The sequence below is a fragment of the Podarcis erhardii genome (assembly GCF_964252035.2).
Source record: "Podarcis erhardii genome assembly, chromosome: 14".
In the NCBI taxonomy this organism is placed as follows: Eukaryota; Metazoa; Chordata; class Lepidosauria; order Squamata; family Lacertidae; genus Podarcis; species Podarcis erhardii.
Window position 1 is genome coordinate 6,440,691 of NC_138503.1, and position 25,604 is coordinate 6,466,294.

At 41.6% G+C, this 25,604-nt stretch overlaps 1 protein-coding gene across 1 annotated transcript in view; it reads right to left on the reverse strand.

The window, feature by feature from the left end:
- The window catches only part of MYZAP (myocardial zonula adherens protein), a 62,475-nt gene that overhangs the window by 26,097 nt on the left and 10,774 nt on the right, over window positions 1–25,604 (reverse strand). The window contains exons 3-10 of the mRNA XM_081840702.1: window positions 23,319–23,477; window positions 22,895–22,987; window positions 21,437–21,550; window positions 18,834–18,986; window positions 17,905–18,030; window positions 16,280–16,408; window positions 12,470–12,555; window positions 9,133–9,238 (exon numbers count right to left, since the gene is read on the reverse strand). Of these exons, the coding sequence (XP_081696828.1) occupies window positions 9,133–9,238; window positions 12,470–12,555; window positions 16,280–16,408; window positions 17,905–18,030; window positions 18,834–18,986; window positions 21,437–21,550; window positions 22,895–22,987; window positions 23,319–23,477 (966 nt within the window). The remainder of the gene's footprint in view (window positions 1–9,132; window positions 9,239–12,469; window positions 12,556–16,279; window positions 16,409–17,904; window positions 18,031–18,833; window positions 18,987–21,436; window positions 21,551–22,894; window positions 22,988–23,318; window positions 23,478–25,604) is intronic.

The window sequence follows — 25,604 nt, forward strand, 5'->3', positions numbered from 1 at the left end:
CATCTCCTGTTATTTCAATACCTCTCTTGGACAATCTCTAATCCTCCTTTCCCTTTAAGGCCAGAAGTCCCTGTTCTTCAGGATGTTTTCCATAGGCATTTCCTATAGACATTTCCTCCTTCTGGTTATTCCAGGAATTATAAAGCAATATCATTGTCATCATACACTATGCAGTGTAACAGAGACAAACAATATTGGATTTCATAGAAGAGGAGCATAGATGAAGCTGCCTTATACTTATAGAGGCTTTCCAGGGTCTTAGGCAGAAAGAAACCCAGGATTTTATACAGAGATAATTTTAAATGAAGATGTCAGGAATTGAACCTATCGCTAAGCCAAGGCCCTCCTCCACACTGTTCATTTGCTTTTTAAGTGAATATGATGTTAGATATAAAAGACACCAGAAACATGATTGTATGCAAGAGACAGAAAGTGCAGTTACAGAATGGACAAATTATATGCAAGAAAGATCAGATTTCAACCTAAATACATTCCATTGTTTATTAAATCCAGTAAAATAAGACTGACTCAAAAGTAGGCTTTTAAATAGTGGAGCCTTGGAGTCTGAATGTTTCTGTTTGTGCCTACTCAAAAACTGTCTAGATTCTAACCTAACCAAACAGGAATGGAGTTTCCCCAAAGGATTCACAAAATTCTCATTGCCCAAACTTTCCCACTGAGATTTATGATTAGAGTTTAACTCCCTCTTATGCCCTTTGAAAATTCCAGTTCATTACTAATATTATTATTTACTCTATATAAACTTCCAGTAAAATTGTCATTTTGCTGAGTTTGTTTTTACAGATACTATAATTCCAGTCAATTATACAACAAGTTAGTGCTTTACTATAAGTACCTAAGTAATTGGTTTTGGGAATATATTGCACAAGCGTTGGATTGGAATTAGCAGCTGGTATAGTTCTGAAATTTGCTTTTGTTCCTGCATTACAGGTGCTCAGAACTGACATCCCTACCACAATGTAACTTTGTAGTTTATGGCACACATTTCTCAGATCCACCAAAAAGTTGAGCCCATGACCTCTTTGGTTCATTGTCTTCTTTTTTTAGTTGTTTAATTCAGTGTTCAAGTAACTTTTGTGGGATGGAAAAATATGCAACATCGCACAGCTTGCAAAAGCTTGAGTTTGTATGAACAGGGCATTTAAGAATTGCTTCTTCTACAGCTGGGTTTTCAAGTGCCTGCTAACCAAACATTGTCATCATACCACACTGGAGTTTTCGAAGTAACTACAGGAATCAAGATTCAGTTTGGCCTGGGTATATAGGGTAACTTTACAGAGCGGATCAGAGAATATTCCTTGGTTGTGGTGCATCCATGTTATTTCTCTCCATCGTTTTGTTTCAGGTAGTCACCATTTATCATCTTCCAATGAATCTGAGACTAAATGTGGAGAACAGCTCATGTGCCATGACCTAGAGACAGTTCAATTCAGTTGGTTAGGGGAATGTCACTCTAAATCTGTATTCTGCAAACAGCTCCTTAACCAAGGGATATATTTCCTTTTTTAAAAAACAAAACAAAAACCCCACTCCTTCCCATCTATCAATCAGCACTGCTTTGACAATAACCCTCTTCCTATGCTGAGAGAGAATAGATGGCTTACTAATGAGGGTGTTAAATGTGGTTCTGTGTAATCAGCAAAACAGTGACTTTTTTTGCTCTTCTCCTTTCTATGCTATTTTGTAGCACATGATTTCTCAAACTAAAAATGTACTTTTGTTGCTTGGTCAAATTAGCTTTTTACTTAATGGTTTGTTTTACTCCCATTTATTTTGCATGGGCTTGGGTAAATCTAGATTAACACATTTCCCAAGGAATATCAAGAGAACAATGCTGTCTTTTTCTATTAGAAGTATATTTTTGAGCTCTCTAAGAGAACTAAGTACAGGAGTGGTCTGGCAGGGTCACCAACACCAAATCCTGAAAGAGACTATCACTTTGCTATCCTATTCTAAACCTCCACTCATCTTCCTGATCCTTCCAAGGAAAATATGAATACAGCTGGGCTTCCAACTAACTACTAATCAGGATGCTCATATTTTAGACAGCTGTTTCTATATGAATTTCTGTAGAGTTAATGTAAAGTGTATGAACAAGAGAATCATATTTGTGTAGCTTGGCAGTGGCTCCATTAATTCCCAGATGCTGTATGTGCAGGCAACGCAAAACATTTACCACAAATTATACCATGAAAATAAAATGTTTGGCCGCAGAAGAGGGGAAACAGCATTTCTCACGCTTAGAGGTTGTTCTTAACAGAGCAGTTGCTACTTCTCTGTAGTTCCTACCTATACTGTTTCAGTAATGTCTGAACTAGGGAGGTCACCCAGATGAGATGTATTATGTCATTACTTTCCAGCCTTCCAAGAGGTTGGCAGGGAGAGACAAAGAGTTAGTACTGGCACTGCAAGTAACAACGTTATTGGATCTCTGCATGTAATCTCTCATATCCAAACCTTACTGGGATGGTGTAGGAAAGTAAGTATGATAAACAGCACCTTCACTATGGGGGCTGGTCTTTCCCTGAAATGGAACTTCTTGAAGATTGGGCCATAAATGACATTTCTTCAAGGAACATAGACCAAATTCATACTCTGAATATCTCTTTTTAAGGTCTTTCAGATCTGTTTCATCATCATCTGTTTCTTCATCCATCCATTAATTCCTTATTATTCACAAATGGCAGGTTACAACAACATTTCCTACAGTGAGCTAAAAGATTTCTATCCCTGTTAAATATCACACATTCAAACATACAATTATTTTTTCTAGTCTTGGCATAGTGCATGGGTAGGGGCTGGATCCAGTCCAATCGCCTTCTCAATCCGGCCCGTGGACGGTCTGGGAATCAGCGTGTTTTTACATGAGTAGAATGTGTGCTTTTATTTAAAATTCATCTCTGGGTTATTTGTGGGGCAATCTGTTCATTTTTATTTATTTTTTCAAAATATAGTCCAGCCCCCCACAAGGTCTGAGGGACAGTGGACTGGCGCCCTGCTGAAAAAGTTTGCTGACCCCTGGCATAGTGCATGCAGCTTAATTCACTCCCTTCCTCCTCTATGCTACTTGGCTTTCTTCATTTTAGAATGTAACTGACAGCAACACCTGGCAGAAACCCCAAGAGATTTTACATAGGAACTAATTTATAAACTAGTTTTTCAGGTTTGTTATTTGTTTGATTCTACTTACATATTTACAGCCCTGTACAAGCATTAATTATACACAACTGCTCAACATAAAGACAAAGCTGATGAAAATTATAAATCACCTAATATCGTTAAGAGGTAAACAAAAATGCAAGGAAATGAAACTTGGAGCACAAAAGTGAAGAAAAGGGTAACCACAAATGTCAAGGGTTACAAAACTTGGGCATTAGTTTAGAAAAAAAGTGGGAATAAAGTGGGGCATGATAGATGTGCATAAGATTATGCACAGTGTGAAGAATGTGAACAAAGAAAAAAAATACCCTCTCTCATAATACTGAGCTCATAATACTCTAATAATACCTGAGTTTTAACTCAGGACCATCCAGTGAAGCTGACAGTTGGAAGATTCAGGGCAGAAAAAAGGAAGCACTTCTTCACACAGCAAATTCACTTCTCCGAATGACCACAAAGTTAAATGATTTAAAGGGGGATTAGACAAATTAATGGAGGGTTTTCGGGCTATCAGTGGCAACTGGTCATGATGGTTGTGTAGCCACATTCCATGCAGTTGATGATTCTTTCATTTTAAAGGCAAACTCCTCCTGTGCTACCAAATAATGAGAGAGAAGGAGAGAGGGAGAGGGAAAGGGAGAGGTTGTAGAGTTGCAGGTACATAAAGAACTCACATCAGCATCTGATGCCATTTTTTTATGCAAAGTGTGGTATAGCTGACTTCATTTCCTCAAACCATCCTGAGAGGTAGAGTATTAACATTCTCATTTTGCAGATACTGTAAGGCTCAGGGCAAAACTAGGCATGACATTAACTGCATGAATGTTATCAGTGCTTTATCAGTGTGGCTTTTGTTATTTAAATAGCATGACCATGGAGGTTGGGGAAGGTTCTGCTGAAATAAAAATAGCAGCTTCAGAAAGTCATTAAGTCATTTTTTTGTTGGGACTGTGGCTTCTCTGGGGCTGCTATATACTATTTACTTCTACTTGATCTTTCAATGGCTTTTGATACCATTGGCCATGGGCTTGTAAATCACTGTGATATATTTTTTTATGATACAGCAGCATATAAATATTTTTAAAATAAATAAACCGCAACAACTATGTATTAACTGAATCTATACAATTAACATAATGCAGTGGTTTTCAACCAGTGTGCCTTGGCACCCTGGGGTGCCTTGAATGATGGTCAGGGGTGCTGTGAGCAACACTGTCCTCTGTCCCTCCCTCCCTCCCTCCTCTGATACCCACTCACATCTCTACCTCCCCAAGGCTTCCACAGCTGTTTGTTGAAGCCCTGGCTACAAGCTTGCAGGGCAAATGCTGCCTCTGGGGCTGAACAGGGGTGCTGGTTGCCAGGAGCTGAAGTAAGCAAGCAAGTGGGCGAGAGAGTCCAGCCAGCCAGTCCACCAGTCCTTGCTGTTGGGAATAGACAGACAAGTCCCAGGCCCCTGTGGGGCAGTGTGAGGAGACACCTCTCTTTGGGGCAGGGAGGGCAGCTCAGAGACAAGGGATGGCAGCAGCAGCTGCTTGGAGGACTCCCAAGGAGAGGAGAGAGAAGAGGCTGAGGGAGGCTGAGGGAACACTGCACAAGGGAGGGTGTTTGAGAAAGGGGGAGAGGCTGCCAGCTCTTCTGGCAAGGGGTGGCATAACTGCGCTCCTGAGCTCAAAAGGGGGTGCCACAGAAAGAATGGAATTGGTCAAGGGAGCCGTGGACTCAAAAAGGTTGAAAACCACTGACATAATGTATAGTTTGGCCCTCAAATAAGCATAATGGCTTGCACAAAGCCAGGCTCAGTTAAGATGAAAATCTGCTGGACCATATCAGATTTCAATACTTTGAGTGTGCATTTCTGGGAGGGTGGGGGATGAAGGTGGATGAACTGCCTTCATGTGTGGCTGGGCTTGATATGTTAGAGCAGAAGCAACGGTGGAGAAATACACTGTATTCCAGGTGGTTTCATGGGACCAGGAGTCTTTGGGTCCAAGCTGCTTTGTGGAACACCCAATATGCCCCCTTTTTGGCCCTGCTGACTGATGCTGGGTGGGCCAAAGCGCACCTTGGTGACTAGATCCAATCCTATTTTGAATCTTGGCACATCCTCCAGGGACCATAAGATTGTGCCACTGTTGTATTTTGTAATATTTGTCGGTGTCCAATATTTATATGTTGCGTGAATTAATTTTATTTGCACTTTTGTACATCACCCTATAACATTTTGATGAAGGGTGGTTAAGCAATATTTTAAATAAATAAAAATGCATTTCCTTTTTATCATGAACCAGAGTGAGCCACAATCTCTGAATGAGATTGCTAATCACACCAGGATTATATAACAGGACAGGATGCATAAAGTAGATAAAATTAACTCTGGTTTAAATCTAATCCAAAGAATACTTGTTTGAAATAGAAAATAAATAATGACTAGTTGGACACTACTTTGTGCTGGCATTTTTTATCCAAAAACCTACCAATACAGAGATCCCAAATTGCTGCCTGCATAGACCCATTAGAGCAGTGTTTCCCAACCTTGTGCCTCCAGCTGTTTTTGAACTACAACTCCCATCATCCCTGACTAGCAAGAGCAGTGGCAAGGGATGATGGGAATTGTAGTCCAAAAACAGCTGGAGGCACAAGGTTGGGAAACACTGCATTAGAGGTCAGTTTGGCTCTCACAAACAACCATGTCAATTCAGAGAAAATGGACACAGAAAAAACCATGATGCACAACATGAGGTACATTTTCAGTGGCAGGGAGTATGCCAACCCTTTCAAAGACAAGCACAAAGAAGACTCTGCAGCAGGAAGCAAAGGGAGGTGGGAAAGTTGATTTGCTTATACTAGTATTTTTGAATATGGCAGATAACGGGCTTACAAATAGGAGAATGTAACAAACAGTTATCTTTCATTTGCTTTACAATCCTCCATAAAACTGTGTGAGCCTTAAATGTACCTTTGTAGGGAGACTTCCGGGTTAGCGCCATCGGCGAATGGCAGAGTTCCTCCGATCGGAGGAACGGGCTCCGTGGAAACTGGGTCTTCCCGCCGCGACAAAGGTGGGGACCCGCTAGAAATCCCAGGCAGAGGAGCCTGGGAACATGGGGTTCGGCAGAGCACCAAGAGCGCCTCCCCTACTCACGGGGAAACCCCCTTTTTGGGGCTCCGGAGCAAAGTGGGGTGAGCAGCGCGGTGCAGCGAACCAATTGCTACTTTCAAGGAGGGAAGCCGCACAGCCATCGCCGGAGAGCGCGGACTTTTTCCTGTTGACATTCGGACTCTAAACAAGTACCCGTGAGTAAAAACGGAAAATTGGATCAAGAAATTCTTGAATTAGGCACTGAAGCGGGAAGGTTTAAACAGGAAGTCCGCCTTCCGCTTTTTGTAAATAGACTGAAGCAAAAACTCTACAATCTAAGAGCCTGGAAAGTTGTTTTAAAGATTGAATTTTCCTGCATCTACAACCAATAAAACCCCCTTGGAAAGCAGGAGAAAAGGGAGGGGGGAGAATTTGACTGTTTAAGCCTGCAGGAGAGAGAGTAAAGGAATATAAGTTTCCATCGTCTCAAACCTGGGAACGGGGTGTCAGGACAGAAACTGTTGGAGATGTTCATTGATTGAAAGTGGAGCACTTTGACAGACAGTCAAAAAAAGAGAAACAAATTAACTTCAATGCTGCTTTCTGCTTTTTAAAGAAACAAAGTATTTTAAAATTGAAAGTAATTTTCTTTTTTCTTTTGTTGGATACGTTTTTAAAGATGGATACAAATAGAAATTGTGTCCCCTAGAGGGAGCCTGTCAGTTTGTTGCTGCAGTTTACTTGGAGACGTTACAGCTGCGAGATTGAGATTGTGGGACTAGTCTTTTGACCTTGAATAGAGATGTGCTGTGAGGAAGTTTTGGTGTCTGCCCTTGATAAGACAAATGCTTTGCTGGAGCAGTTGCATGAGAGGATGAATTTGATGAATGAGAAGTTGGACTTGATGACTGCCGTAGCCAGTGAATATGAATTAACAGGAAATAAGGATGAAGAAACTATACAGCGACCAATCCAGGAAACTGGTTTGATTGGGCAAAGGCAAGGGCAGAGGAAGATGGAGGAGGCTGTGATCGCACCCCAAGCAACACAAATGGAGAGATCCAAAGTCCTGCAGGAGCAAAAGTTGTTGCATTGGAAGTTTGAACTTGGAGTGTACATGGAAGTGTTTGGAGTTAAGGAAACTCTTAAATCTGGTGGGATTATGAAACATGTTGACAATTACTTTTTGGACAGCCACATTTGGAATACAAAGATGATGACAGGGAGTGGGACTGTGGGGAATGGACTGGCTTGATGAAGGAAAATGGAGATTATTACTGGTTGGAATCCCCCAGAGACCTACTCCCCAAGGAGAAAGGGAAGAAATTAAGAAAGAAACCAACAAAAGACAAGGAAGAGTGCAACTACAAACAAGAACAAGAAAATCTGCAGAAGGGGCATAGAAGAGACTTAAGGGCCTCGGATATAAGATCACCAGATTGATGGACTGGATGGAATATATAGAAAGGACTGACATAACCTGAAACCAGGAAGAAGGGACGTTGGATAACAACTAGGGAAAATTTTCTTTTTTTATTTTTGGAATTAGTGTAATATTAATGAAATATCAGGGAAAATGCTGGAAAGGAATTAATTAGCCTTAGTAGAAAGGATTTAAGGAGTTATGTATAAATATGGTTTAAATTTTGAATTTTAAGGCTTTTAAGGTAAGATAATAGAATATGAATAATAGAATATGGTAAAAGATGGAAAGGATATGTTGAATTAATAAATAAGATAGATTGTTAAGACAAATTATTTAAATAAAAATTGAGAAATATGGGAAGAATTTGCTGAAAGAACGAATTGACTTAAAATACAAAAAGGGAGGTGCGAGGAGGTCTAAGAAACAAGCAAATGAAAAGATGTAATATGGGATGTGTATTTTTCTTTTTTCCTTTTTTACTCTATTTTTTTTTCTTAGTTTTGTCTTTTCTTCTCTCTGTTGTATTTTTTCTGGTTTTTTATTGTATCTATGTATTTTTGAAACTTTGAATAAATATCATTTAAAAAAATAAAATAAATAAATGTACCTTTGTAGCTGATTTGTGCTCAAACTGTATTGTGATGGCCATTGGCTATAAACAATAAAATCTACTGACATTACAGTGGTGCCTCGCAAGATGAAATTAATCCGTTCCGTGAGGCTCTTCGTATAGCGGTTTTTTCGTCTTGCGAAGCAAGCCCATTGACAGCTTAGCAGATTAGCGCTATTAGCGGTTTAGCGGCTTTTAGCGGATCAGCTGATAAGCGGCTTATCAGCGGATCAGCTGATAAGTGGCTTAGCGGCTTAGGAAAAGGGGGAAGAAAGGGGGGGAAACCCGCAGGAACTCGCAAGACATTTCATCTTGCAAAGCAAGCCCATAGGGAAATTCGTTTTGCGAAGCGCCTCCAAAACGGAAAACCCTTTCGTCTAGCGTGTTTTCCGTCTTGCGAGGCGCTCGTCTTGCGGGGCAGCACTGTACCTTCATTAGCTAGAAATTATGTTTGCATTTCATGTTCCAACTGCCACATTGGCCAAGAACATTAAGAAAACAGCAATATTTTTAATAATAAATAGTGATGATGATGATAAGAGGAGGAGGAGGAGGGGAAGAAGAAGAAGAAGAAGAAGAAGAAGAAGAAGAAGAAGAAGAAGAAGAAGAAGAAGTTGTTCACAGACCGTATTGTCTGATTTCTGGTATAACTGTGATTGGTCAAAGTGAAAATTTAAATTAACATTTTAAAAACATTTTAACATGATTGTTCTTGAAAAAATATTTATGATCATTACATCTATTTGATAATGTTTCCAATCTCTGCCTTAAGAAAATCTTCACATTAGAATATTAGGTTATTCAGAGTAAAAAATAAATAAAAATGCCACAACTTACTTCCTCAACCATGTGCTTGACTTTCTTCTGTTGGCAAAGAACCATGTCATCCAGATGTTTGATTCGTTCTCGCAGACTAGCTGTAACCTCCTCTAACTGATGTGACCTAACAAAAGATGTGAATACTAAATTAGTAAATTAAAATTAGTAAGAAATAAATCTGTTGAACAGCTGCTTCCCCAACACTGTATCAAATACTTTAAGAAAAAAAGGTCTGTCAATGATAAAACCAATGACACATAAATGGGAAGTACAGAATCATAGAGTTGGAAGGGTCCCAAAGGTCATCTAGTCCAATTCGCAACATATATCTACAAATTTATAATTGTCTTCAGTAAGCCAACTACCACCTGCCTTAGATGATCTTTACCTTATAGAAAGGAAGCTTTTCATCAGTTGCAAAGTAATCTATTTTAGAGTATGAATCAGAGGAGGTGGAAGATTCAGAAGCAATTTAATTTGAAAAATTGGTGGAGATTTTAGAATTTAATTTTAGAAAATACTTTGTTAAATGTACGCCTGGTACATTTTATAGGTAAAGTTAAAGGGTAAGGGAACCCCTGACCATTAGGTCCAGTCGTGACCGACTCTGGGGTTGCGGCGCTCATCTCGCTTTATTGGCCAAGGGAGCCAGTGTACAGCTTCCAGGTCATGTGGCCAGCATGACTAAGCCGCTTCTGGCGAACCAGAGCAGCGCATGGAAACACCGTTTACCTTCCCGCTGGAGCGGTACCTATTTATCTACTTGCACTTTGACATGCTTTCGAACTGCTAGGTTGGCAGAAGCAGGGACCGAGCAACGGGAGCTCACCCCGTCGTGGGGATTTGAACCGCCGACCTTCTGATCGGCAAGTCCTAGGCTCTGTGGTTTAACCCACAGCGCCACCCACATCCCCTGGTACATTTTATACTTGGCCACAATTCCTGGAAGGTTTTAAGTGGGACATATCAATAATCCTATCCGTCAGCATTTCATTTGGGGACAAAACAAACTTCACTCCAAGTGAAAGTTCTAACTTATGTATGTACAACAAGGCAAGCCCAGAACATTTGCTGCTTAATGCAAAACAGAAAATGCCCCCCCCCACCTACATCTTTTTTGCTGCTTGAGGCAACTGGAGACAGCCCAGGGAAGCCCTGGCATGCTGAAGGCAGCAAGGGAGAAAAAAGGAGGCTGGAGAGGAACAAGTGGTAGTGGTGGGGAGTGGCAGTGGAGGAGGAGCTGATGTACATAAGAACATCAGAAGAGCTTGTATGCAGCTGAACAGGTCAAAGGACCTGTCTAGCATTCTCTTCTCACAGTGGCCAACCAGATGCTCATTATGGGAAGCCCATATAACCTGAGTGTAACAGCAACATCATTTGTTGTTGTCAGCCACATTTTGTTGACATGCCTTTCCTGTTCAGAGGTGTGTGTGTCCAACTTTAACAGAAAAGTGACCATACAAATGAGGGAAACTGAACCCTCCCCACTTTGCCAAAGGCCTTTCAGTCAGTCATTTTTCTCTCAGCACAACTCGTTTCTAGTGCTGGAGCCTGGCCCAATGATAGGGAGATGGAAGATGGGCAGGTGTGGCTAGGGAGTTGGACTTCCCACCCACCCCACTTGCATACCCCTTTTAATGTTAAAATTAGACCAGTCTATCTATGAATGGGGCAGACGTGGCTGTCACCATCATGTATGCTTTGGGCCAGCGCTGCAGCTTTTCAAATCTTGTCTGGCCTGCCCTTTGAGTACATTCTGGAGTGTCTTGACAGTAGGGCTGGGCGATGTCAGCTTTTCAACACTGCAATGTATCACCAGTCAAACATTGCAATCTGGCAATACACCACAAAGTTGAAACAACAAGCTGCATTGGTTCCAACCCACAATGCATGGGGTGAAACTGCTTTGGCTCTCACCGCAGGAGCTGAGGCGCTTTCATGAGGCACCCCATGAGGTGCTGGGGACCACACAGCTTGTTTGTGCTGCTCAATTGAGGGTGGGGGTGGGAAGGCTCCTGCCCCCCAGCTGAGCGAGCCCCAAAGTCCCTCCTGCTTGCCTGCAAGCAAGCGTGAGGAACCTTAGGGCTTCTTTGTATAGCTCGGCTGGAGAGTGAGAAGGCTTCACCCAGCAGTATATTACGGGTGAACCCGCCATTGCTCCTGAGTCCCTCTGCTACCAGCGGCCCAATGTTGAAAGCGGCACTGGCAGCAGGACTCAGCAGCGGCATTGGTTTCTCCTGCAATATACTGCCGAGTGAAGTTGCCATCATGGTCTGCCCCTCATACTGGTCCTGGGCGATGCATCAACACATTGTCCAGGCCTGCTTGACAGAGTTATGTAAAACTGTGCTCAGTTCAAATTTCCTCACAGATTTTCTCTCCGTGGCAAATTAGGTTCTCCTCATACAACAAATGCCTCTGTGCCCACCTGGAGGGGCTCCTGCATGAAAGGGCCCTTCAACATGTGGATGCACAGACAGACTGGATCCCTAGGGACTTTGGTGTGTCTGATCCAGCTCTTCTTATCTTCCCATTATAAATATTTCCTGTCAAATAATTTTCCTGACTGGAAGGCACACCTCTGCATAGTTTTCTTAATTGCCCTTCTCTTTCTCCATGTTTTCCAGGACTTGAGCTCCTAATTGTTATCGTCACCATAAAAGCTGTTGGGCAAAGAAAGTATAAATGGTTTTCAGAAAGTAGCCCACAAGGCATCAAAGAAAATCTGGATTTTTAGGGAAGAAAGAATGTACATAAATTTCTCAAAGGAAATACTAATGTTAGTGATGCTCTTCTGCTCAGTAATGAGCATTCTCCAAATCAGAAGATGACCTTTAGTCAGGTCCTGTAGACAAGTGACATTTTAATGCCTTGAAGAAACCTTTAAGGTCTTCCACACAATGAAGACTAAAGAAACATTTACTTATTTTTACAACTGAGAAGCCATGCATGCATATTACCAGTAATAGCAGGTGGGGTGGGGCCACACCGCCCCCCACCATCAACATCACTACAGCTTACCTGGATGGCACTGGGGGATGACAGTAAGGTCAGCGATGCACAGCAAGAGCACTGGATTTTCTTTACAACATAACCTCAGCCACCCTCCCCACCAGCCCTGTCCAGGTACACTGCAGTGATGACCCCACCAGGCCAGTCACCACTGCAAATTACTATGGAAGAATTGTGCAGGGCTCCTTCTCTATAAGGAATGCAGATAGTAGCAGTATATATGGCATACTGAGAATTTTTTTTAAAAAAATCTAACATTGTATCATTCAAAGTTAATTATCAACTACAGTTAGGGATAGTTTATGAGCACCAAGAATCCTAGAAAGAATCAAGACCTCACCTTTGTCTGCCTGCCTGACTGTGAAGGTTTGCTCCATTAAGTTGTATTTCATATTCTATGAGTTGCTTTTGCAGTTGATGGCGTTCCTATGTGGGAAAATACATTTTTATATATTTCTGTCTTTTAACATGTAAGAAATCAACTACAGTATACAAAACACTTTTCATTGGAATGCACACACTGCTCATAGAGATCCAAACACATAGACTAAAAAAAAAACAAGGTCCATTCACTCCTGAGCCCAGTTCTTAGTGCTTGTGCTTTACCTTTAAAGCTGTAAATGGTTGGCACAGGGCAGGTGGAGCTTTCAGCAGCACAGTAGAGACAACACAGATAAGGCTTCAGTTGGTGCTAAAGGCTGGTAGAGAGAACAGCTAGTAGAACTACCACAGCAAGACCCTGGGAGCTCTCCAAGATCCTGCAAGTGCTCTGGGCGCCCTAGACTCCTGTCATGGCCTTTTGACAGGACACCATCAAGCTTCCCCCAACAGCCCCAAATTCTTACAGAACAGGACACCTTTATGAATGGCTACTTTTCATCCAGCCCTTCCAAATTGATGAAAACCACCAGAAAAGGTTGTTCTAGTTTCAACACTGTTACAACCTCCTACTTGGGTGGGCCAGTCATTCATGTCTTCTTTCCCTCTGCACTAAACACTGTACCTGGATACAGGTAGTTGCTTAGCCTCAAAATTCATATTGAAGAATGAGACCTGGTCTACATATGCATCAGAATGAGGTGATAAGAGTGGATTGTACCATTCTAGACTACAAGTGGGGGATATAATTTTTGAATAATCCCTTACATAAACGCCTCCCGGCACTGCCACCTTATCCTCACCTCAGGGTCAAATTAGAAATGGAACCAAAATAGAGCCCAGGAGGGAAAGGTATCTGTACACTTAGAGAGCCTTTGAGATCTTTGAATGAATTGATGTATTTCGTTCTGACCAGTGCAAACATATACAACAACAGAGAGCATACAGATAGTAATAGATTAAAATTAAGTTTTATGAGCTGATACACGATAAATAATTCAGATACAAAACAGCTAAAATATTTTAAGTTAAACCTTAACCACTAATTTAAAGCATATTAAGACACTGGCCATTAGATTCATTCAAAGCTTATCCCCTTAATTTTATAGCAGCAGCACAGAATTTAGCCACTTTTAATGTAATCTCTGGTTCCCTGTCCTCTCTTAAGTATTTTAAGTAGCAATCATCAGTTCTGCTTGCGGTTTGCTGCATGATTGGAGTGATAAACATAGAACGTACAGTATAGCCTTGTAATAATGACAATGTAGTAGGGCATGAGTAGCAGTTTTGACTTCCTTCACACCATATAGGCATATTTGCTCTGAATATGGTTTGCCTTCAAATCTGCCCTGCAGTAATGCAGATGGAAGGAAATTGAATCTGGCAAGGGTAAAAGTCTTCTTCATTCTCTCTTTGAGTTGTTATTATGTCATAATTTTCAAAAACTGCACACTGTCAATGCACATTAATGGATAAGGTATATAGGCATATGTTACCAGCATAAGGTGGGTGTTTCCCCCTCTCAGCTATGTGAACACTAATCTTCTCTTCTACGAAAGAAAATTCCTATGCTCATATTAATTGCGACTGTGGTGTTCCAATATTAATTAAATTGGAATTGTAAACCAGTTTTCCAACAGCAAAGAAGTCGTGTTTCAGAATGTGATCCTCAGCAACAACTTCAGGCTATAACCCCCCAGTGTGAATTGTACAATACATTGATGAAAATGGATGAATTGCACTGACCACGAGGACCTTCTTCATCTTCCTCCAGCATCAGAGATGCAGCAGCTGACCACAAAGGAAAGGGACTTTTCCATTGTGGACTCTGGACTGTGCAATTATCTTCTTAGAAAGGCGTGCCCTCCCCCATCACTGCCTGCTTTTAGGCAGGCAGTGAAAAGTGTACTTTCTAGAGAGTATTTTTAGAATTGTTGCCTCCTTGAAAGATATTAGCTTGTGGTAATTTGTTCATTTTGATATTGGCCTGGTTTGCACATAATGCTAACTCAAACCATGGTAACACAAACCAAATGCTAACTCAAACCAAGCCCCACCGCACTATATATAAGGGTCTGGTGATTTCTGTTTCAGTGTATCTGAAGTGTGCATGCACAGGAAAGCTCATACCAAGAACAAACTTAGTTGGTCTCTAAGGTGCTACTGGACAATTTTCATATATATTTCGACTGCGTCAGACCAACATGGCTACATACCTGAATCTAGAACCATGGTTTAGAATGAACAAGCAAATGTGTGGGCTCCTGGAAAGGAAATTGCAGCTGCTTTGCTCCTTCCCAGTTATGTTGTGGTGCTATGGCATGGCTTGAATGAGCATGTCCTCCAAAACTGAGCTCATGATTGAGACAGCTCTAGACAACCAGGAGTTGTAACCAAGGCTTGCCCTATGGTTTACTAATCATGGTTTGTCTGGAAAGCTAAACCACAAGCTTGGGTTTAAGCAATACATTAAGGCAGACCACAACTTAGTGCGCCACCAAAACAACTGGGGAGCAACAAAGTGGCTGCAATCCTGTCTCTGCGTGGCCACACCTTTTGTCATTCATGCTAAGGCATAGTTTGGCTTAGCAGCATGCATAAACACTTTATCTTATCTATTATAAGTATGTACAAAAAGGTGTGTGTCTGAATCAATAAATTAAACTAAACTTTCAAAAATATGGTCACATATGAGAATGTGCAAATCTTGTAAAGTACATAGGTTTGGCATTGGGAGGATCACTAAAATCAAATGTTTAGATGTGTGAGAAGATAAGTCTACTTCATAGATTTTCTAGCTTACATTAAATTCAAAATAAAATCTTGTTAAATCACATTGAGATATAGCCATCGTCTCAAAACTAGCATGACATTCACCCGGGGCAAAGTCCATGAAAAGAAAAGGGCAGGGCAGGAGACACAAGGAAGCAAGAGGAAATCTGCCACAACTTGTTCAACAGCAGTACTATGAATGTCACAAGAGGTATGTGGGCAGCAGGCTTGCTGCAGTCACTTGTAAAAACATATTTGATGCTTGGCTGTGATTTTCAACAAACAAACTCAATATTGAGCCAGTTGCCCTGGGTACCCTAACCCCTGTGATGGGCAACCTATGGCTTTGCAGAGGTTCTTGGACTCCAGCTTCTTTAATCTCTCACCATTAGCCATGCAGGCTCACTGCAGCTGATAGGAGCTCAGAGTCCAACAGCATCTGGAGGGCTACAGAACTTTCCTCCCCCTATTCTACCCCCTGCCATTGACTCGGAGGACTATGGGCCACTGGAAGGCTGTGCCTCCCCTTGCTCTCTCAAGAAAATTGCCACAGAAAGAGGAAGTCTGGTCTAGACTCAGACAAAGGACAGGGAATGAGTAGATGTAGGAAGCCTGCTTCTTCCGCTCTCTGCCACAACGGAACTGTGTCAATTGTCCTATGACAGCCACTGGAAGAAGAAAGTTGACACTATGGCCAAAGGAGCAAAGGGCCTCAGCATTGGGGGTGGTATTAATGTGCTGCAAGTTGCTCTGGATAACATTTAATCAAATAGTGGTATATACAACTATATTTACTTATTTTTAAAAAAAATATCTGTGCACACAGAAATAGATAAGTGTAAAAACAACTGTCCCCAACCCAATTGCTATTTTATATATGAAATACTCTCTGCACCACAACAACTGAGGAAACTTAAACCATCTGTGTATTTTTGTAAAATGGATGAAGCAAGCACACAGACAATTTACTGTATTGAGGAATTTTAGTGTACACACTTACATCTTCCATGCGCAAAATAAACTGATCCAGCTCGCCAATTCTTTGGTCTTTTTCTTGTAAACTCATCTCGGTAAGTCTCATCTTCTTATTTGCATCTTCAATGGCTGTAAGTAGTCTATTTGTTTCAGACTGTGAAGAAAATGTTAAAATAAGCAGAATCAGCAATACACTGTATAAGCAGGGTAATGTCCTAAAGCAATGTTCTATCAGGAATATATCTCTGCTTCCAATTCTCTTGTCAGCCTCATCCCCACTCTGAAAATCCTCTCTCCCAGACCCCGGAGAAAGCTTGGAGCACAGGAAGCTGCTCTATCCTGACTCAGACCATTGGTTCACATAGTTCAGCACTGCCTATTCTGATAGTAGCTCTCCAGGGTTTCCAGCAAGAGTCTTGCCCAGCCCTGCCTGGAGATGCCAGGGATTGAACCTGGGAGCCTTCTGCATGCAAAGCAGGAGCACCTTCACTGGTCTACAACTCTTCCCCAGAAGGGCAGTAAGCATCAGCTACCAGAGTTCATTTTGCAGTCACAGTCCCCCATGATCCCCAGAAAATCTAACTATGTGAAAAGCTATAGGTACAACAAACACACCCACTTTGTTCCTTCTGACTCTAGACCTACAGGTATTGAAAGCTTAATGACAGTAAGCATTTTGGAAATAACATTATTAACTTACTTTTTCTTAGCAAAGTCAAACAAATTATCTTAAAAGTAACCTATTATAACCCAATCTTGTACATGTTTATATGGAAGTAGAGATGAAGGAGAAATTAAAACCAGTTCACACATTTAAAGCCAAATCTATCAAATTTGCATGTTCCCAGACAATATGAAAACCAAAATGCAGACATCCTTCAAAATTTGCACATCCAAATTTTGTGATATACTTATCCAAATAAGCAACATTTACAGTAAGGCAGTGGAAAGTGTGCATAAAAATGAATATAGTAGTGAAATATTCGTTATATTAGGAGAAATTGCTTGCAAAAATATGTACATTAGTCAAACTACATACAAAAATATGTTTATTAGGAGAAATTCACACTAAAAACTGAAACAATTTCATGTGGGCTTTTTAATGGCAAACTGCTGCAAAAATGTTGAGAATTGATTTTAAGATTGGAAAAATGAGAAACTGAGAGAACCAATATTAACAAATCCTTCCATCCCTATTTGGACACAAGTTCTGCTGAGTTAAATGGAATTAAATTCCAAGTAAATGTGCACAAAACTAAAGGCATTTCAATTTTCTTCCTCTGAAATATTTAGGTTTCTTTTTTTTTCCTTTTTATTGATTTTACAACATATCCTCACACCACAGTGTACACTGGAAGATGACTTGGCTTCCTGCTACTACACTAGTTGGTAAACTAGTCTGTACATATCACGTACATGTTCAGTTGAAATCAAAACAAAACAAAAACTATAAAACAAAGCATGTGTCCATCACTCAGCCTTGCAGCAACCCATCAAAACCATTTCCTCTTTACAAGTGGATGGACTAGGCACAGCTACTCAGTAAGAGGCCTGCTGAAACTCACAACCTGGGGTTTCCATGTTCTGTTTGGTGTAAGACTCTCCCACCACCACAATAATACACAACACAGGAAAAAGCTTCCCACGTACTATTAGAGTTTCTTTCTCAAGTTTATGTTTTTGTTCTTCTTCTCGTAGCTTCTCTTCATATTGACTGTATAGTTTTCTGGTCATCTCTCTCATTACTTCTGCATTTGCTTCCTGTGAACATTCTACCTATTAAAAAAATGAGGACATTTCTCACAGCCAAATGAAACATGTAAGACAGAAAGCGAAAGGAATATATTGGCAGAAGAAAATCGGATGCCATGAAGCAGAAGCTCAAGAAGTTGTCCTAAGACATATTATGCCTGAAGCTGAAAATCCAAACCCCCTCCACCCCCCAGCCTTTCAACTGAGTTTGGTTGGCCATCCATCATGGATGCTTTACTTGAAATCCTGGACTGCAGGAGATTGGACTAGATGACCCTCAGGGTCCCTTCCAAATCTATGATTCTATGATCCAACCTGGGACACAATCCTGAAACCACCAGAGAGTTGCCTGGCACAGGCCTCTTTCAAATTAAAGGGACCTATGCAGGAACACAGCTCCTGGTCACTTCAATGGGACTGGCACCATATATATATTACATTTTACCTTACTTTTCGGCAGAAAAAAGGCTCCCAGACCAGCTTACAAATACCAAGACTATATATACTAGGCTTTCACTCTCCGCTTTCTCAGCCTACACAGCTGTTCCCCATCATAATAGAAAACAGAGTTGCAACTAAAATTCATGAACACTACCAACAAAAGCAAGGGGCAGGAGAATAGGCAAGTTTTGAGGTAAACACATCCTGAATTCTGTGTCAATAAATGAGTAATGATATAACATTCCACAGATACTGCCTTTCCAACCAGTCACTGTTTTGAAAAGATTATCACGTTCCTCATGCTGTGAGGCACTGCAATTTCCTTTTCCAGGCATCATCAGCAGTAGGATCCTCCACCACCCATGCATTGTATTGCCTCAGCTTACCTTGAGTTTGAGCAGCTCGTTTTCAACTCTGGCAGTTTCTAGCTGTTTGTGCTTTTCCTTCAGTTTTTCCATAGACTGTTCATGTGTTTGTTTCAGATTTTTTATTTGGTCTCGTATAACTGTATTCTCTAAAGTAACATCAACTAAAGTTTTCTGTGAACATATTTTTAAAAATACAAAATTAATTCAGTTGCTTGAAAAACTGGGGAAACTTGAAAAAAAAGCTTCTTTTTTTCTCCCAGCATTCCCTCCCCACCCCCCATTACTCCTTTGAGAGAGATGCAAGGACCAGACATATTGAACAAACTTTAAGATCAGACTTACCAAGTTTGTGCTGTACAAGAGACCCACAAATACAACAGATTATTTGTAGGACCCAGTTCTATGTAAGATTTCTGAGAGCATGGGTGGAGAACCTTCAGCCTCTCCATTTGGCCAGCAAAACCATTTTGGCCAAGCCATACCCCTCTGACCTAGGTTTGATGTCATATATGACGTCAGGTTTGAAGCAAGTGAAGCCCTGGCTCAGCCTAAAGGTGTTTGCAAGCACCACACACCAGCAGGGCTGGGCGATATCTGGTTTTCAACCTCATAAGATATCGCCAGCTAAACATCATGATGTAGTGATATATCATGAGGTCTAGAAAGAAGGAAGAATGAGGAGATAAGGCAGGGAAGGGAAAAGCAAGCAGCCAGCGTTAATTCCTGGATGTGAACTTCAAAGCGGTTTGAACTAACTCAGTAGGCAGCCCTTTGTAGACAGCCACACAGGTGATCAGTGACACTGTTCACAGGTTCTGCCACTTCATGGCAAGGTTAGGCAGGCAGAGTGTAACTGTCAGGGTGCTGCAAGGTGCCATACATGCCAAGTAGCCACAGGGCACTGCTGGCCTCCTGGGGCACCAGCCTCCCTGAAACCGAGGCCATTCGCGGCACAGCCTCTCCCCAAAGCTGGTCCGGACCTGCCGCCAGCTCTGGCTCATATTGATGGCTGCCTGCTGCCGGACAAGCGGCAGCTACTGGGAGTCACCCTCCAGAGCATTGGCTTGTGCCGTGCAAGGAGCCAGAGGCGGCTCCATTCTGCCTTAGTGCTAAGGTGCAGCAATCACAGCCGCCAGCACGTACCAAGCACACAGCTTCAGAAGCAAGGAAGAGAAGCCACTGCTGCTTTCCATGTGCTCTTGCTGCTGCGGGCAGGCAGGTGGGTGAGTGAGTGAGCACATGCAAGAGGTGGGCGCAGGCACAGCTGCCGCCCCCAGACCCACTCAAGCATCTTGGGAGGGACCTTCAGCAAAACACCGGTGACGCCCAGGAGCGAAAGGCATGGTGCTGGCATTCACGATTTTTTGCTGGGTCAGAAATTCCAAAATTGTTACCACAATAAAGACTTCAAACTGGTTTTGTGCGATGTATTGATAAATCGCCTAGCCCTACCCACCAGTTTGGAACACTCCTTACAAAGCACTCCTCAAGACTTGCAGAGTGCTTTGATAGGGGCTTTGAATGCTGTGCATTTGCCCACATGGTTTGGTTTCAAACCCTCTCAACAAAAAGGATTCTCTGATGTCATTTTGATATCAGGAGATTGAAAGGTATGTGGTCCCTATCCACTTGTCAAACTCTGCCCACAGAAAGTGGGGGAATCCAATAAACTTTCTCCACCCCTGCCCTAGGATTACTAGTGAATAGGGAATGGTGACGAGGAGAGGAGAAGAGAATCTTCTGGTGCAAATCCATCCAAAAATAAACCAAGAAGCATTATAGATTACTGTGAAATAACAGACTACCAAGCATGAAATGCTGGCTTTAAGACCAAAACACAACACATTACAACACAATACATTACAACACAATACTTTAATACAGTGGGCTCACCACTTACACGAGAGTTAAGCTCCCGGGGTCAACATGCAAAGGCAATATTGTACAAAGTCAAGAACCCCTTAAACTGCCTCCCTGGGAGAAAGAGGACTGCTTACTGGGCTCTGGAAAAGCTTCCAGAGCACTCTGGGACACTCCCAAAGTCCTCAAACAGCCCAGGCTCAGAGGTGCGAGGGAGGTTCCCAAAGCCCTTGCGCCTCCTTTCCAAAGCCTGATAAATGAGGTGGAAAGCTGCTCACCAGGCTCTAGGAAGGAGGCACATGGGCTTTGACAGCTTCCCAGGACCCTCCTGCAACCTTCCCAGATCCCTGTAAGCAAGGAAAAGCCATTGGGTGTGCAAGTGGGTGGAGAAATAAATAAATGGATAGCAGCGAACATCGAGTTTCCCCTGCTCTTCATTTATTTATTTATCCCCCACCCTCACACCCACACATAAGGTTGCAGTAGCATAAGTAAAGCAAACTTAAGTTGTGGGCCCACTGCATTTTATATTAATTTATCTTGCAGAAAATGACGTAAGCACTTAACTCTAAAATGTAAGTTATGTGCTTTAATTCACAATGCTTTTCTACCACTGGATATTTAAAAGAAGAGAGTCCTAGCTCTAAATGTTTAACTAATTGTCATTTTGGCCTACCGATGCTTTATACAACTGACGTAAGAGCAGTGATGTTTGCCAACATAATCATGTATCTATGGTGACCATACTATCAGCAATTTACCTGCAACTCAATTGAGGCTGAGGTCAACGAGTTATTCATTTCACTGAAGCTATTCAGAGCTGCAGAGTGCACTTCTATGTGATTGTCCAATGATTCTTGTTGAGCACTTGATACCTGAAGAAATATAAGCAAGATTTTCCCCTTAACTTAAGATAGCAGGAACTGCAAGCTTACCAGTTGTTTTGTATTAAGGTTACCTGTTTATACAATGTGTTTTACAGGCATCTATGGAAATACATGTGCTCCATCATTACTTGTCACAGTTCACACTTTTGCAAGGGGAAGTAAAGTTGTGTTCTACGCTTGGCAATGAAATATGTCCTGGCTGCCGTTAAGAGTCCACTAAAGCTGTCCCAATGCACCTTCCTCAAAAGAAGTGGCATGAATCATCTTTGACTTTGTGGTTCCTGCAGAGTAGTACCCCATGTTGTATGGCAAAAGACACTTGAAACTTGAAAGCTTCAGAAATGATGTGTAATAATTCATTAGTGTGTGGCTGTCCTAGAGGTCACATTCAAACAATATTTGCACTTAATACTGCTCTCTGTATTGCGGCCCTAATATCTATTTTTATAATATTCCTGTAAAAATGCCCCACAATTTACAGATGTTAAAATATTGATCACAAGGTGCATTAAGCACCTGACCCAGAATATCTTCAGGGCAAAATACAAAATGGCACTATACTGACATTGCAGCCAGATATATACTAGCATAGATGTATAGAGAGAGACTAGATAAGGAATCCAGGTGGCCTGTGCTTAATGCTTTGAAGGGAAAAAACGACAAATCCAAGACAAGAGTGAATGTAGAGATCTGCTTCACTGAAACAGAAGGGAGGATATTGCATACAGCAGCAAAATCTGAGAGAGGGATACAGCACACAGCATGCGTAATTTTGATCACAAAAACACACTACCAGAAAACCCCACAGTAATACAAACAATGCCAAGTAAGATGAAAGATCTAGACTTGCCAACATCCAATGAGAGCCATGTCTAGATGAAATGTGCATGGACTGGGGGCACTCCTCCATAAATATGTGATTATTCCACAAAAAGCTTACTAACCAGTGGCAGCTAGGCCAGCAGGGTGTACTTTGGAGACATATGCAGGACAGAGAACCAGAGAAACACAGACAGATTTTAAAGGGTGGATTAACCAGGGAGGACAAAGAAAATGGAAGCGTGAAAGCACCCTATAGCCTGTATTTCCACGCTAAGCTAAAAAGAGTGAAGGAACAGTAGCTACATTAGGCAGAGACACACTGGTTGTGGAAGTAGTCCTTGCTTCTGACTTATTCATGTTTTATAAATGTAACCATCTTTGAGCATCAGACCAATGTTGATGGGAATAAAATATTCTTATTCATTCCACCTAAACAGTATCAACGTACTGAGAATTCAGTAATTATTAAGCTTATCACTTTTGCCATCTTTAAAGTACATGAGTACTTACTGCCAGTTCATTTGTAAGCTCTTGGATTTTGCGTTTCATTTCATCATATTCGCCATACATTTTCTTTCTTACTTTTTCCAATGTTAATCTCACCTAAGAAAATAAAATATATAAATCAAAATATTGAATCTTGCTTCCAGTTCTGTGTAGATTATCATTTCCACAGCCCAAACATATTGATCTATTTATAATGATAGCCAATGCTTTTTTTCTGGGGGGAAGCAGGGGAGATGCATACCCCTAAACATTTTGTGAATCTAAGTTTGGTCTCATTGAGGGGCAGTATTTCAATATGAGTAGGAAAATGAGAGTCCCCTAAACATTTTTTTAGAAAAAAGCACTAGTGATAACCAACTAAATCCAATACAACAAATCCTATTTTTATTTTTAATGAACAGCATCCTGTACAGAAAATTCAACTCACATCTCTTATATATTTCATTTCTTCTTTCAGCTGTTGAGTTGACCATCCATAAACCACCATTTCTTTGTTATGATTATCATCAGATCTACGCACCACACCATACACCACACCGTGCGATAAGTTCCCTGCAGACAATCCATTGGGAACCTGGTAGAGTTGCTATATAAAAATAAACAAACTTGTGTTACAGTCACTCTGAATTTCAAAATATTTTAACAAATCTGGAGCAGCTAACAATTCCCAAATACTGGATGCTTTCCTTCACCATTGTGAACTCAATTAAGAATAGTTACGCGTATATTTTCAAGTAAGTGCTTTTAGAATTCTATTTTTAGGGTTCCAAAAATCCCATGGAAAATAGAGATGGCGACTACAAAGGTCAATTAAGCTTGGTACTGATCATCTATCTAAATAACCAGTAACTTCTTGCAGCCCTTGCTCTAAATGGTTCACATCCACAGAGGCATTTTAAAACCAATTTAAGTATATAGCCTAAAGTGTCAAATAATTACATAAAGTCACGTTGTAATACATGTGTATGACCAGACTGCCTCAGAATTCTGACTCATCAATAAAAATACATTGTTTTGTTTTGAAAGGAGGGGGAGCAAGCATATGCAATTTGAAATGGGTGTGTCGCCACAATGAAAAACAGTTTTTCATTTCCTGGGTTAAATATTTCCTTTGTTGCTTTGGTATCAACCACTCCCCTACCCTCATTATTCATATTGAAACATTCAAGAATTATTTCTGTGAAATACCAAAGAGCAAAGTAGTTTGAACTGGGAACAACTGTTTTAGAAGTATGTACTTTTCCAAGGACTTGAAGACTGCACACAGAACAACAAGTTCTGGCAGAATTCTAAGTATCGCATTCTCCCCACATGCACAAAATGGGGGGGGGGGATGCTCTATATTAGTACAATGGTACGTTGGTTTAAAGGGACACGGATGGCGCTATGGGTTAAACCACAGAGCCTAGCACTTGCCGATCAGAAGGTGGGCAGTTCGAATCCCCGCAACGGGGTGAGCTCCTGCCAACCTCGCAGTTTGAAAGCACGTCAAAGTGCAAGTAGATAAATAGGTACCTCTCCGACGGGAAGGTAAACAGCGTTTCCGTGCACCGCTCTGGTTTGCCAGAAGCGGTTTAGTCATGCTGTCCACATGACCCAGAAGCTGTACGCCGGCTCCCTCAGCCAAAAAAGCGAGATGAGCGCCGCAACCCCAGAGTCAGCCACGACTGGACCTAATGGTCAGGGGTCCCTTTACCTTTATCCGTTCTTAAACCAAAGCATTCTTAAACCAAGGCATGCTTTCCCATAGCAGCGGGGGAGTCAGTTTACAAATGGAACACACTCAACAGGAAGCAAAACATGTTCTTATTCCAAGACAAAGTTCACAAACCAAAATACCTACTTCCGGATTTCCAGCGTTCTTAATCCAAGTTGTTCATAAACTAAGCTGTTCTTAAACCAAGGTACCACTGTACTGTCATGAAGGGTGTTCACCTTTTACAGTCGTACCTCATAAGTCGAACAGAATCCGTTCCGGAAGTTCGTTCGACTTCCAAAACGTTTGGAAACCAAAGCGCGGCTTCTGATTGGCTGCAGGAAGCTCCTTCCACTCTGCAGTTTTAATCTGAAAGCTTAGGTGCAGTACTGCACTCAGAGCTCAGAAACTGCTCACGCTAATGAAATTCCCTGTTGCAAAATGCAGCTAGAACAATGGGAGTTTTGAACGCTGACAGGGAGTAACAAACAGGGGGAAATCTGTCAGGAAATAACTTCCAAGGATGTGTGTGCTAAATCAAACACAGACATATTTCTTGCACAGCACACCTTAGAAATCATACTTTTCCATGTCGAAACCCTAGGTTTTGCAAAAGCCCAGTAGACTGCCATTTATCCTGCTTAAAGCTGCAATCCTTATACGCAATAACCTTGGAGTAAGTCATTGAACTCAAAGGTAGTACCCCTTTGAGGGGTACCCATTGCTTGCACAATGACATTTGGTTATGCAAAGGAAACTTCAGTTCCCCCCCCCCTCTCCCCATGGCCCCTATATCTGTTCTGGGGGTTATTCCAACCCTCCGGAGGGGATCTGGAGAGGTGGGGGGAACATGAAGAGGAGAGGAAGGGGAAGTGCCATTGTGCAAGAAAATCAATGTGTTACCAGATCTATCTACTTGGATTCTGCCCAATGGGACTTACTATTGAGTAGACATGTATAAGATTGTACTACAGGTCCTTTCTCTTTCCAAAGAAGTTGGTGAAAACTGAGGATATT